Source organism: Danio rerio, chromosome 7, assembly GCF_052040795.2.
Source record: "Danio rerio strain M-AB ecotype USA chromosome 7, GRCz13ab, whole genome shotgun sequence".
NCBI classification, from domain to species: domain Eukaryota; kingdom Metazoa; phylum Chordata; class Actinopteri; order Cypriniformes; family Danionidae; genus Danio; species Danio rerio.
The window spans coordinates 20,264,395-20,278,930 of NC_141027.1; the positions used below are offsets into that span (position 1 = coordinate 20,264,395).

At 39.5% G+C, this 14,536-nt stretch overlaps 1 protein-coding gene across 5 annotated transcripts in view; it reads left to right on the forward strand.

Moving 5' to 3' along the window:
• The window catches only part of si:ch73-335l21.1, a 76,772-nt gene that overhangs the window by 24,071 nt on the left and 38,165 nt on the right, over positions 1 to 14,536 (forward strand). For 3 of the 5 annotated variants that reach the window (XR_015495504.1, XM_087260818.1, XM_087260817.1), the window contains exon 2: positions 2,002 to 5,382. Coding sequence is in view for 2 of the 5 variants with exons in the window: in XM_087260818.1 (XP_087116944.1) it covers positions 2,002 to 5,382 (3,381 nt within the window). In the remaining 3 variants the exon portion in view is untranslated. Of the gene's footprint in view, positions 1 to 2,001; positions 8,276 to 8,905; positions 12,846 to 13,856; positions 13,997 to 14,198; positions 14,278 to 14,536 lie in introns of those variants that run through there. The other 2 variants (XR_015495506.1, XR_015495505.1) reach the window with 2 other exon arrangements.

Consider the following 14,536-nt stretch of genomic DNA (forward strand, 5'->3'; position numbering starts at 1 on the left):
AACGCCAAGCGTGCTATTAAAGGAGTCTTTGAAAGAAATCAGAGTGGCTGTTGAACAATGGCCACTTTTGAAACTTAATTTAGCAGTTTAGTACATCTCATGTCAATTAAAAGATGAGCACTTAAGGGGGGCCCTAACCAAATGTTAGTACAGGTATCATAAATAAAAGATTGGGCAACCACCTCTGCATGGCTTCTGCATGGGAAACCATCTCTTACAATTAATTCATAAGTCATTAAGTGATTTAATTCTATTATATTCTTGCTTTTTTTAAAATTGTACATGTCTAACTGTAAACAGTGTCCAGCAGATTGGAATAAACGGATATCCTTCATATGGATAGTCATTAAAAAGTCATATGCGGCTTTGTTGATGACTCATCTAATGCAGGCTACCAGCCTCACTTAAGTTCACGTAAGCATCCGGGGGGTCACATCTAATAAAAACACACACATAGTGTGAGGCAAACCACCTTTGAATGAAGCTACTCATTCTTCCATTTAAGTTAAAGAACGGAAGAAAGAAATGAATGTAATTTGGCGACCACATCAGAAAAATTCTGGAAAGGTTTACGGATATGTTGGTCAGACTAAAGAGGAGCCTTTCCCATTGTTTTGCATGCTCAGTGGGCTTTTTGTGCATATGGTTTTAATAGTCTCATTTGTGTTGGACGCATTGTGATTCTCAAATTCACAGAAAACGACTGGGAACAATGACGTGTTCATTTGTGGATACAAGATGTGTTTCTAAACAGTAAAGCATTCAAATAGCAGACTTAAGCATTTTCCTAAATTGTGCACTAGCAAACTTGACTTTATTTGAAATGTTTGCAAATATAATTATGAAGTGTGTAGTATTTGTGGGGTGTTTTGCATAGTAGGTAATGTGAAGTTAATCTCCACAATTTCCATATCAAAGTGGACTGTCGATACAGTTAGTACAATTATTCAAACTAGTGACATACAAAACTTAAACAAACACTGGAGAGTAATGATTTTGGCGAGCAGGTTTTGAAGCACGAGTTGCTGCAGGATTATGGACATTTTGTGTGTTTTCACAGAGCTATGGTTTACAGGACTTAGCCAGTACTTGTACTAATGGAGAGTGAGAGAAAGAAAGCACTTTACTAACAGTGAACACCTCGTCAATCTGTCAACTGATTTGCACTCTGTAACTTTCTGTTATTAACCAGATGCTCAAGGCCTTACCTTTCATGGAACAAATAAAAGGATTGTTGCAATTTTTTTGCAGATGAACACAGCCATTCAGTTCTGTTAAGTTGAAGATGACCTGCTTTTTCAGTAGGACAAATCAAGAATTTGCCAAAGTTAATGTCAAGATTTTTAAAAGCAATTAAAACTTTTACATTTTAAATTTTAAAAAGACAATTAAAATATGTGGCACTATTTAGCATATTGTTCTCTTGCAGTTTCAGTTAGTGAGTCTGCATTGACATCTGTTTAATCAAATGTTTTCTCTTATATCTTTCTATTCATACATATATATATACATCACAATTGGAAGGGTGGGCATTTTGCAGGTTTCAAAGGCGCCTGGGGAACTTATTTGAAAGCCTGAATGCAGTACAAGAAATTACTTATTCCATTGTTTTTCATGGGCTTTTGAATCTACTGCAAATGTATACTCACCACATAATGTCAGTCTTTTTAACTTTCTGGGACACACAGTATACACTGCAATACTAACTGTTGGCTGTTGATCTCATGAATATCAAGTAACCATTTGCAGTTGTATTAGTAATGGCCCATTGACGATCTTTATCAGTGACCTTTGTCCTCCATGTTTGCACTTAGTCCAGCAAACCACTTCTAGTTTAAAAATAAAGCTTTCTGTTTACATTTCTTTTCCACTCTCTCACTCCATCTCTTAATTTAATGCGTTAAAAAAATAACTGTTAATTACTTGCAGGAGTGATATGTTTTACTGTGTGCTTACTTTATGCTTTTTATACTGACGTGTTTGTTTTCTCTTGCTCTACAGGTAAGGCACTGTGTGAGAATGCGAATGGAGGAGACTACGGAGTACCATCCCCTGGTCCTGCCTTCAAGGAGGTCTGGCAAGTAAAAGTTTGGCCTAAAGGTCTCGGTCAAGCCAAGAACCTGGTTGGCATCTACAGACTCTGCTTAACTGAGAAGACTGTCAACTTTGTCAAGCTAAACTCAGATGCAGTTGCTGTCGTGCTCCAACTGATGAATGTGAGGCGTTGTGGCCATTCTGAAAACTTTTTCTTTGTGGAGGTAGGCCGTTCTGCTGTAACTGGCCCTGGAGAGTTTTGGATGCAAGTGGATGATTCAGTGGTAGCACAGAATATGCATGAGACTTTGCTGGAAGCGATGAAGGCCCTGAGTGAGGAGTTTCGTCAGCGTAGCAAGTCACAGTCAACTGCTGCAGGAGCAGGAGGTGGCACCACTGCATCAAATCCCATCAGTGTTCCGTCTCGACGCCATCACCCGAATCCTCCACCCAGCCAGGTTGGATTCACGAGACGTCCTCGTACTGAACCACCTGGTTCTACTGCAGGATGCAATAATACTTCCCCAGCTTCTCGTCACAGCTTTCCCCGTACTCGAACATCTAGTGATGGTGCAAAAGTTGATGATGGGGGATGTGCAACAACTGGAGAAATTATGCCATGCTCAAGTCCCACAACCAATGGTTCAGTTTCAAATACCCCAATACTGAGATCAACATCTGTCCGTGCTTCAACTCCAGTTAAAGCACAGCATGCACTTATGAGATCCACCTCAACCCCAGCTCCTTCGGCTGCTCCAAGTATGCCCTCTGGCTCAGTTCATGGATCTGAGTTTTGTGCAACTGGAACTGGGACAGGCAACAGTGGTGGGGGAGCTAATGGTAGCATGTACAGTAGACTACCTCTCCGACAGCCATCTGTCTCTGGTTCCCTTAGTGACTACGGATCCTCTGATGAATATGGCTCCAGCCCTGGTGAACATTCTCTGCTAACCCCAACAATGCAGGCAGGGTTTACTGCTAGTTCAGGTAGCAATTCTCTTGGGGATGAAGCATCAAACTATATTCTCATGAGTCAGAGAGGTTCATCAAAATCTCAAACAAGCCAAAATGCTTTGCCACAGACCAGGAGGGTTTTGAGGCGCTCTTCTAGCAGAGAATGCGAAGCAGAGCGCAGGATAATGAGCAAGAGGGCTTCTCTTCCACCCATGGCCTTAGAGAGACTTGCACCTCTTCGTCGAGCTGGGGAAGAAGCTGTTGAAGAGGATGACTATGCAATTATGAACCAAACCAGCAGCCGAGAATCCTTTGTAGCAAGGCAGGATTCAGGACCATCAACAAGTGGAACAGGATACTTGGAGGTTGCTGCAGAGATCAAGGGTGATGGTGGTAGCAGTGACACAGGTATTACTGCTGTTATTGGAGGAGCTAAGGGAGCAGTAGATAATGGCTACATGTCCATGTTACCAGGAGTTACTGCTCCCCCAGTATCCCTTTCTCATTCCCTGTCAGTAACAGTTTCAGACTCAGACTCAAAATCCGCTGATGATTATATGGCCATGACCCCCAATAACAGCATTTCACCTCCACGGCAGATTCGTCCACCTTCTGGCACAGATGGCTACATGATGATGTCTCCCAACAGTAGCTGTTCACCAGACCAGCGAGGGGTCCCTACTGCCTGGATTGGCAGTAGCAGTGCTGATAGCCGAACTGGCAGTGACTACATGAATATGTCACCCATAAGTGCTCGGTCTGCCAATAGTACTCCACCCCCACCCGAGCCCCACACTCCATCTGACCAGCATTCTAATCAGCCTCAACCGAAAATGGTATATTCTTACTATTCTCTACCACGCTCCTACAAACATAATACTTCAACACACTTTGAGGAAGGGCCTGGAAGAGGGAAGCATTTGGTTAATGGGGGTAAAGGCATAGGAGGAGGTAGGGGACTTTGTAATAGCAAGTCTAAGCATCAGGAACCCCTTGTTGGTCGACATCTGTCCCTTTCATCATCCTCATACTCCTCCAGTTCTGCTAGCAGTGAGAGCTTGGGTGAAGGTGAAGAAAAGGCCATCAAAGGGACTGGAGGAGCAGCAGGCGTTACTGCAAAGGATATTGAGCGAGGATCTTTGCAGCAAAGACAAGGCTCTGGAAGGGCGAAGCAAGGTCATTCTGGTCACAGAGGTCGGCCCCTAAGTTTATTTGTAGATGTCAATAAAGCCAACACTTTACCCAGAGTCCGTGAGACACCTCTACTTCCTGAGCCTAAGAGCCCTGGGGAGTATGTCAGCATTGAGTTCAAAGGTGAGAGAAACCAAAAGGCAGAAGGTAATGGAACCAGGGGATTTCGACAAGATGCTTCTCTTCCACCCAGTTCTCACCGCCACTTACCTAGGCCAACCTCTTGTGTTGCCGGGTTCTTACAATTCTCACAAAGCTCCTCCACCCCAATTCCTCCATCAACTGCCTCTGAGTATGTCAATATGGAGCTAGGAGTATCATTATCTCCCTCACCCATCTCTCTTACACCGCTGGGGTTTCCTTCATTCCCTACTCCTCCTGTCACGCCTGCAGCTGCTCCTAAAGCTCATGATGAGCATAGATCGACAGTTCTAAATGACATTGGTGCAGAAAGGGAGATGGCACAAAGAAAAAGCAGGCAGGGATCAGTACCACAGTCAGGAGACTCACCCACATGTGGTGATTACACAAAGATGGCCTTTAGCTTGAACTCAGGCAGCACGTTGAGTTCTACATCACCAAAATCCCCTTTGCTAGACCAGCCTGAGTCAGTAGTTCCAGCCCTAGGTTTGGGTCTGGGACTAGACTTTCCACTTGCAAAAGTCCCAAACCCTGATCATGGGGCTAAAGTTATCAGAGCAGATCCACAAGGTCGTCGACGCCACTGTTCTGAAACGTTTCAAGCTCCTTCCTCACTTCTAGCCTGCCCTTCAACATCATCTTCCTCTGCATTTCCTGATCACACTCAAGTCATTTCCCGCCGGCTTGGTTTAGATGGTATGCTTTGGGGGAACAGTAGCTCATCAGATGTCTCATCTCAGTACATCAATCCTGGACTATCTAGTCTATCTGTGTCACAGACATCATCTATGGAGCAGGGACTCAATTACATAGACTTGGACCTGGCTAACAAGGAAAGCTCACATGCTTCTACAGATGGACAAGCAGCTGTGCACACACCTGCATCCCGTATCTTTTCCTCTGTGCTGGGTGTTGGAGGAGCAACAGGGGGCTTAGTAGGAACTGGAGGTTCAGGCAGTAATGCTTCAAACCTCAACATGTATGCTAGCATTGACTTCTACAAGTCAGAAGAGCTACGGACACACCAAGGTAGCAGCAGCAACAGCAGAAAAGATGGTACAGGTAAGATCAACTCCAGTCTCAATATTAGTTTAGTCTAAAAAGCATTGAAGTATGTTTGTTGTGTAGATTACATAAGTTTGTTCTTTGCTGAAATAATACAAATATAAGAAATAACAGATCTTATTTTATTCAGAAGCTAAATATTTTATTGGTTATTTCCCTCGGTCCACTGATCCTCCTGTTCAGAATTACAGCTTGTGTTTTAATACACTTTGTCTAATATTTCAAAAACTGAACTGATAATGCATGACTGTGGTGTTGCTTTGGTAAAATGCATATGTAAATGTTAAATGCCATGCAAGAAACCAAGGAGACCAGCCTTCGTAAAGGAACTTTTGTTATGATTCAGCTTGTAGTTTTGTGGAATATATAGATTTCTTAAATGAAAAGGCTTAATCATGACCCTTAAGGCAGTAGTTATGTTAATTACATTAAACGATTCCATAAGAGATATGCCAGCTTGTTTGATGAAGTGTAATTAATTAGCACCCCTTAAACACAAATAATAAGGACTACAAGATCATGTGTCTAATTTCTTTTCCCTGTGTGGCTGTGTTTGCATTGTTTTTTTTTATCTCAGCTGTAGTTCCACTGTCAATAACAGGCGATGATACACTGGAAACAGAGTACAGGCTGTTCCATAACAAAACTTTATGAGGCCATGGTTCACTTTTGTTCTTTATTCATATCCACCTGGTGCCTCTAGATACAGGAGCCACCTGTCTGCCAGGCATTACAATGCCAGCAGTACTGATCAGGGAGCAATGGAAAGTTCCCTTTCACAAATCGCATAACCATTGGTTTTGTCTGCCGCCTCTGTCATTCCCCAGTTTCCTAAATTTGATATACCATTTTATATTCGTTTTTATAAATTCCCAGTGTTTATCTTTGAGCTAAAACATTAAAGTGTCCTGGAAAGCTATGTTTATAGAAGGTTTACAATGACAGGGTAAAAGGCTAAATACAGTCTACCGTTACTGAGTTTTTGAGCTCCCTTTGCCTGTTTATAAATGCTCTTATGGCTATGTGGTTAGATTCGGGTTTGCCGTTCAGTGATAGGATGTTTGCATGCATTGTTTTTTTGTACAAATAGTGACAGTGCAGGCGAACCGCATATGTCTGAATCTCCGTGTTCAGTTTGTGTTGCACAAGAAAACAGTTACTCTTGGGGAATAATTGAAGCTTGCAATGGTTGTTTGTGGAAATCTCTGATCTCCACTTTCTTAGCCTTTTGCTAAAATGTTGGCGTTCTTGATTTGGAGCCTGTTCTTAAAGCACAGTGAAATTATCATGGAGTTGAACACTAAGGGACAGATACGGGCTCAGCAAGTGGGTGAGTGAGACTTACGCAGTTCGTGGACAGCATGGCATTGGCGCTGGGGGGGAATGCGGCGAGTTGGCTGTGAATGTTGAGAAAAGGCCAACACTGCGCTGGCCCAGTGTGGCCACAACCACAAGCCCCCCTTTTCTACATGTAATAAATGATCCTTTTGTTCGTGGCTTTCCTCCCTGGCTGCTGTGTGTGTGTGTCTGTTTGTGCCCTCGCGTGTGTGTTTCAGCTCCAGTAGGCTTGAACTCATCGCTCCCTTCCTCCTTTTTTTCCCTTGCCTTTTAATAAAACGTTTGAGTGGAGTAAGAGCACAGACAAAAATAGATTTTTGGGAGAGAAGGCAAAATGGGAAAGTCCCCCCCCAATTTGATGAAGGATTAAAGCAAGTGTGTGGATGAGGGAGAGATAGTACAAGGGTGAGAAAGAGATGGCACAATAGGAGTGAAAGTGAGAAAGCGAGAGACACAGTGTGCCAATGGCAGATGGAGAAGAGATGAGAAAGAAAGTGAGAGACCGACCAAAGGGACTGGCTTTTGGTATTTGGTGGGAGTTGAGGAAATGGTTCTGTATGAACATTTCAGGGTTCATTTGTTTGGGTTTTCAGCACTTTAAGGGGAACAACGATGAAAGCAGTTTCACTGGCTGTACTCCAATTTGGGTCTCGCTGGCCACATCCAAACTCCCACTAGCAGTCGAAGGAAAGAAAACAGAGAACGGGAAGAATTAGAGGTTGTGATATTGGGAGGAAAGCGGTGGGAGAGAAAGTTGAGGGTGAAAGGAATGGCAGCAGAAATAAGATTTTTGCTATATAGTAGAGTCTTTTATTTCTTGTATGTGCAAGAGGGAGAAAATAACCTCTTATAGACTCGGCAGCTTCTTAATATATGCTGCTCAAAATCTTGCAGAAACACCTTCATAGTCATACACACACAAATGCAGAGGCTGTTTGAAGCTTTGGCAGGACTTCGTTTTGGCTGTGTGGTTGTGCCACGTGTATGCCTTAGAGAGCAGTGGATTTAGACTGGAGCAGCTGAGGTGACTATTTCTGCCGTGCCAATGTCTGTGAGAGGAATCATTCATCCATATCATAACCACAAGACAACATTTACCCAAATGGAGAGTTATGGATAAAGGGAAGCTGAGGTAATTTCTCATCTCTTAATTCAACACACAAATACCCATAACCTCATAATGTACACAGTGAAGCACTTCAGCAGTTTTGTAACGGACCATACACTGATATAGTTGCTTAACTGGCTCACTTTTTTTTTTGCTACTCATGGGGGTTTTGCTTAACTGGATCATAGTTTAGATTTCCGCCAGAGTCTATTTGTACACTTACAGACAAGCATCCATTTATTCATACGATGTTGTCGGTTGTGCATTTGAAAAACTTTGTGTATTTGTAAATGCTACTCAAACACTTAATTTATGCTTTGCATTGACGAAGTGCGTGCACACCCAGCCACATCTGGCTGCATAGATTTGGCGAGGACTGAATATTTTAAAGAAGTCTTTTGGTTTTAAGTACAGATAAATTCAACCCAGGCTTATTCTAAAAATGTACCCCTATATACATTTCTGGAAAGTGCCAAATACGCCCCAGGAGGTACTTTTTTTTTGCAGTTTATGTTTTTGTAAGTCCGACAGAGGCCATAATGTATGCTTTTTAAGATCTCGATTTTCTCGTGCGAGTGCCATTCATGCCTGCCTGTTTTGCAAAAATCCACCGGAATCTGCTGTTGACTGACTGACTGACCAACTGACTGACATACCCTCCTCCTTCCCTAAACCTAACCAATAGTGTTTTCAAAACCACCGAATGACCCACCCACCCTTCTCCCGAAACCCAAGCGACAGTGTTTTCAAAAGCAATCCTGACTTTTACCACGCTTTTAGATTTTACCACATTCTCACCCTGTTATTTACTTGTTTATTTGATTTTTGGGCTTTTTTTTTTTTGTCTTATCTGCTTTCTGGAACTGTTCTTCACTAGACTTGAACCCAGTCATCATGATCAACTCCTCTCTGCATCCACTGGACAAACTGGTAACAGCAGAATTGTCGTCCATACAAAGGTAATCGGTTAGCTTTTAACGCGAAAAGGAACAGCGTCATACCGCCCCATAGCGTTTGTTTTAAAGATGAAATAGAGCTATACGTACCTCTGGCTACATAATTCACAATCTCCAGAAATGTATATAGGGCTACGTTTCCAGAATGAGCCTATGCTGGATAAATTGACAGTATTATGTTGATGAATTTAAGAATTATTTTTAACCTGTTCCTCACATTGCATTATTGCTTTAATAACTGCAAGCAATTAATGAAAAAATGATCATGATATGTGATCCTGATACAAATTAAAACAAAACTTCATGGCCAACTCGCTCAATTCCTACAAGCACATGTATTAGTGTTACTGTTTTTTAAGTTTATTTTTTACTATCCCTTATTAACTGTGTACTTATTTAACTGATCATTTGTTTTATAATAATTGGTTTATTATTACTGAGAGCTGTAATAAAAAAAGTAAGAAATAATATTGAGTCACCCTTCGGTAGCCCAGAAGGACTCAGAACTGGTTGTGTCTGGTTTGACAGTGGTCAGCCAGACAGTGAATGAGAGAGATGGAAAGTGTGGGTATGCATGAGAGAAAGGGAGATGGAAAGATATAGCGAGAGACGGAAAGGGATTAAAGTTGACAGTAGGTAATCCGAGGTTATTTATGTATGTCCACGGGGAGGAGTAAAGTATGGCCCCGTAGAATTCAGTGTCCTGGCAAACCCTGTTGAGTTGGAAAGTGGACAAGCCAACGCACCAACACATCTTCTGGAACACAAGAGGTTCTGTTCATTAATCAGAATAGGATTCAGACGGCAGTAAATGTGTCTCTGCTGCTTATGCTCAGTTCAAGTTTATCTGGTTAGCTCTTTTGATGATGCACAACATTTCAAAGCATGACAGAAAGAAAGCATCATTCTAGTTTACGATTAATAGTAATGTGGTTATCAAAGGTCAAATGAATAATGTCCATAATGCAGAATTGTATGATGTAAGCCTGCAGATAATAATGGTGTACTTTAATCAAGATTAAAGTGATCATTAATAAATGCAATACAAGGAACATTTTAAGTTGGTTTACAAAAGAAATTGTGATCTGCATCTGCACTCATGAGAAAAGTCTTCTTATTTTCTTTAATTTTATGTTCACCGTAGTGAAAAGACACAAAGCCAATGTACAAAGCAATTCAATCCCCCACCGAATGAAGTCATCATTAATTAGACTTCATTCAATTACTACAATCATTAACTCACTCAATGATTTCCATCAGTAGCTTATACACCATGGCCAAAAACAAGAAATATCCAGGATCATAAATACATCATCATTACACAAATCAACAGTATAAGTGAACATTCATCAATATCTAATTCACTAATCAACTTTCAATTGCATTACAATGGAAATTCAATGATTGAAAACCATGAGAATTACATCATTGTCTTTTACAAAGGGAACACTTGTGATTTATTTAATACAGTATTAAAGATGCTTTCAACTAGTTGTAATTCAATAAAGGAAAAGCAGTTCTGCCATTTTGGTCAGTGATTTATGTTAACTTTGTGAATCCATAATGCTTCTTGTTTCAATAGTTTGTTGTTCACATGACATCCTCTACATGACCGTCTTCTATTCCTATACATTTCAATGGCTTGATGCTTGTCCCAATTAATTGAAATATCTTTCTGCTGAAGAAGGGGCTCTATCTCATTATAGTTGTATTGTAGATTTATGTTCATTCACTCTTTATTTTCTATTTTATAATGTAAACACTCAACAGGGACATTTCAACATATAGATCACATTACAAGTTGAACAGGTAATACGAGATGTAACTTTTTTTAAACATTTCCGTATTACACAGCAAAATCCTCTGAGTAAAATGTACTCAGTTTAGATAGTATTTGGTCCCTCTCTAAAATGAGTTAAAGTTTCTCAGGTTAATGAGACAATGAAAGGATTAATTAAGTGATGATTGAGAACTGAAGTAATAAGCAGACACACAGAAGAGAAACACAAAACTACAACTGACTTCAGTCAACTCCACAAACAGCAGCTTTATTTTTTAACAACATGTTTGCCCTTATTTAAAGAGGGACCGAATGCTCTCTGAAATGAGTCAATTTTGCTTGGAGGATTTAGCCGTGTGCTAGTTTAAAGTCAAATAATGTCTTTGCAAGAGCTGTCATCATATGACAGAAGAAATCTGAAATATTCAGAACCTGGTAACCGGACATTTGAGGTAGTAACGGACAGCAAATAGAGAAAAAAAAAACGATTGTATATATATTGATACACAACAATTCAAGAAAATGAAATCAAAAATCATAAGCAGTTAAACATGGTAATGCTAAGATTGTGGGCTTGATTGTCAGGGAAAGCAAGACTTATAAATGTGTGCCTCAAATGCAATGAAGGTTGCTTTAGATAAAACAGTGTAAAAATAAATCAACAAAATGAAGGCATTTGCTTCAGTATGACTGTAGTTATGAGAAGCTGTCTAGAAGAAAGACTTTTGTTTTATTCCTCTTTCATTATTATAGCACACAATTGCAGTGTATGAGAGGCACCTTGAGTTTGGGCTGAATAATTTTAGCTGAAAAGCACTAAATTTTGGAGCTATAGTTGTTAAGTAGCACTGGTCCAGGAGGGCAGAAAGTAGGACGGGCTCGGTAATGTAATATTAAATGTCCTTGTAGAACACATGTAGCTAAAGAGAGATGAACAAAGGTGTCTGTTTCTGTAGAAAAGCCCACACCTGGGCTCTATAGCTCCTCATATCCTTAGGGCTGCTCTGATATCAGCACCTGCACGTTGAGCAAAATATGGGTTAGTTGTACATTTGAACAGTTCGAATAGCAAGGTGAACAGGTATTTGTGTGCTTATGAGGGCAGTAGAACTGCTTGTGCAACAGCTTTTAGAAATACGTTTTTAGAAGGAAAAGTTTAAGGAATAAAAATGAAAAGTCTGTCATCGTTTACTCACCCTTTACTTTACACACCAGTTTGAGTTTTTTATATTGTTCTGTTGAACATAAAAGAAGATATTTTGAATAATGTTCAAAAGGAAACTACTTTTACAGTATTTGTTTTTTCTACTGTGAATGTCAGTGGTTACAGTTTCCAACATTCTTCAATATATCTTCTTCTGTGTTCAACAGAACAAACTGAATGAGCTTTTTTTTTATTTGAATGAAGTTTTATACGCTAAGACATCCATAAATAAGCCACTTGTAGGTAGACTCTCCTAAAGAGTGTAAACATTGTGGCTCTGTGGCGCTATCAAAATATTAGCTATGCTTGGAATGGAACACCACTATACTGTACAGTATACACTCTATAGTACGTCAAACAAAACATCATTTATTATTCCAGCAAATGCCTAGTACAGTCATGCAGATTGTTCAACGGCAAAAGGAAAATTTTGAAATGTCTTCATGTTAATGCAAACCTATATGACTTTTTTTTTTTGCACAACACAAAGAGGGATGTTAAAAGCAGAATGATCAGGACAGATGGCCTCAGTCACTGTTCACTCTCATTGGGACTTTTTTCCACACTGTGAAAACGAATGATGACAGAGGCTGTCATTTTGCCTAACATCTCTTTTGTTCCTCAAAAGAAAGTCATACTGGTGTGGAGCACCACAGAGGTTCATAAAAGATGACAGATTTTTTTCCCTTGGATTTTTGAAACTTTCTTAAAGTCATAGGTGCCCTATGATGAAAATCTTTTGTAAGCTTTTTGGACAGAACTTTGTGCAGGTATAATGTGTTATTACATCACATTAAGACAATATGTCATAAAGACAATAAGTCTCATTTTTTTATTTCCTGACGTCAAAATAGGATCCAAATCCCTCCCATTTTGAGACAGACTGCAACGTGTCATAGGAGTGCAGTTTTCCCACCAATCAAATTTATAGACAGCCGCATATTAACATGTGTCTATAGTAACGCGTATAATCATATCAACAAGACAGGAAATGCTCAAAGCAACTGGAATTTAAAGATCTGTTCAGCTCGCTGTGATCATCAATCATCATCAATTGTGATCAAGAATGAGTTTTACAAGTTTAAAACATTTGTAAAACAGAGCATGTTTGTAATGAATTACAGCAATTTTACCATCTTTATCACCACAGCCGCATGTCAGGACAATTATAAAAGTAGATGCTTTAATCCTGGTTTGTGGACGTTAAATCAGGTTTATTTTGTACATTAACATAAATTATATCAATACAGCTGTAAATATTAATGTGTCACATCTGCCGTGCAAAGTTAAATGCGTGAGCTGTGTATGTGTTCTTTGCACATGTGTGCGTAAACTTTGTAACAACATTGTGTGTGACTCATCGTTACAGAAAGGCTTGAATTAACTCCACAAAAACTCCATTGAATTAATAACAAATACATCAAATAATCATTGGAAAAGTTCTTACTGTAGTAGTATTTCTCACGTCTGCTTCCTTCATGTCTGTCACTGTGCTGTTTATCTGATGCAGCCAGAGATTGAGGCACACTCTGACAGGCACTTGGGAGCAGTGGGCAGGGAAAATAGCATTAAAGGCACAGGCCACAAAAACAGTTACAATGTGTTCAGAGCAGAAAATCTCGATGTTCTGAAAGGTATAATAAATAATCTTATGGAAGTTTTGAGCTACAACTTTACAGACACATTCTGGAGACACAGCAGACTAATAATAGACTAAAAGAATGAAAAGATAATTAAATGATAATTAAAATGAAATGTAAACTTTTATCTAGCAAAGATGTTACAGTTTCCCATTAAATAAATTACATTTAAAAGTTAACAAAAATAAATTAATAAAACAAAACCATTTTTAGTGTCATTGTGTTTGCAGCTTCATTTGTTGCAGAATTGATACACTGAGTCTGAATTATTATACCGAATTATATATTTGTGCGTGTGAGTTTGGTGAAAGGGCTCATTAATCCTAATTCAAAAGACTAAAGCTTCAAATCTCCTTACAGTCTAGGTAGTAACTGTCTCTCTCTCCCTCTGTGCATGTGCGTGTGTGTGTGTGTGTGTGTGTGTATCTGGTGGCTGCTTGTCTAGCTCTATGAATGGAGCTGTTATGTTTGGGTTTAGTGATTAAAGACTGAACACTCTGACGAAGGTTTCAGATTTAAGATCTGTTGACGTGCTTTACAGAAGCTACAACAGTACCCTTCATCAGTCTGTTGACCATCACCCAGGTGTGTGTGTGTGTGTGATATACCAGATAATTTACTGCAAAATAACACTTTTATATGCTAAATGATGTGTTTAAATAAATGTGTATAAATAAATATAAATATATGTATTTAACTAATACTTTTAACATTATTATTGTTCATTTATAACGTATATTTAAAGGGATAGTACACCGAATAATTAAAAATGTTTTCCTTTACTCAGCCTTGACCTGTTCCAAACCTGTTTGAGGTTTTTTCTTACATTGATGTTTTGGAAGATGTTTGAAGAATAAACAGCAAAAGTAAGTCCAAGGCACTCGAAAAAAGTGGAAAAAATAATAAAAAGCCTTTACTGACATGGCTGTTACTTAAAACTGCACTTACACATTTCTGCCAACACTTGCCGTCATGAATTTAGGATCAATTATTTTATTAATTTCAATACTGCATTTAGGAATGATTAAGAAAAAGTTAAAAATGAGATTAGCTGAGCATAAATGTATATGTGTGTGCATGTTTATGTGCATTTATTGGTAGAATATACTAGTTTATGATGGGTTG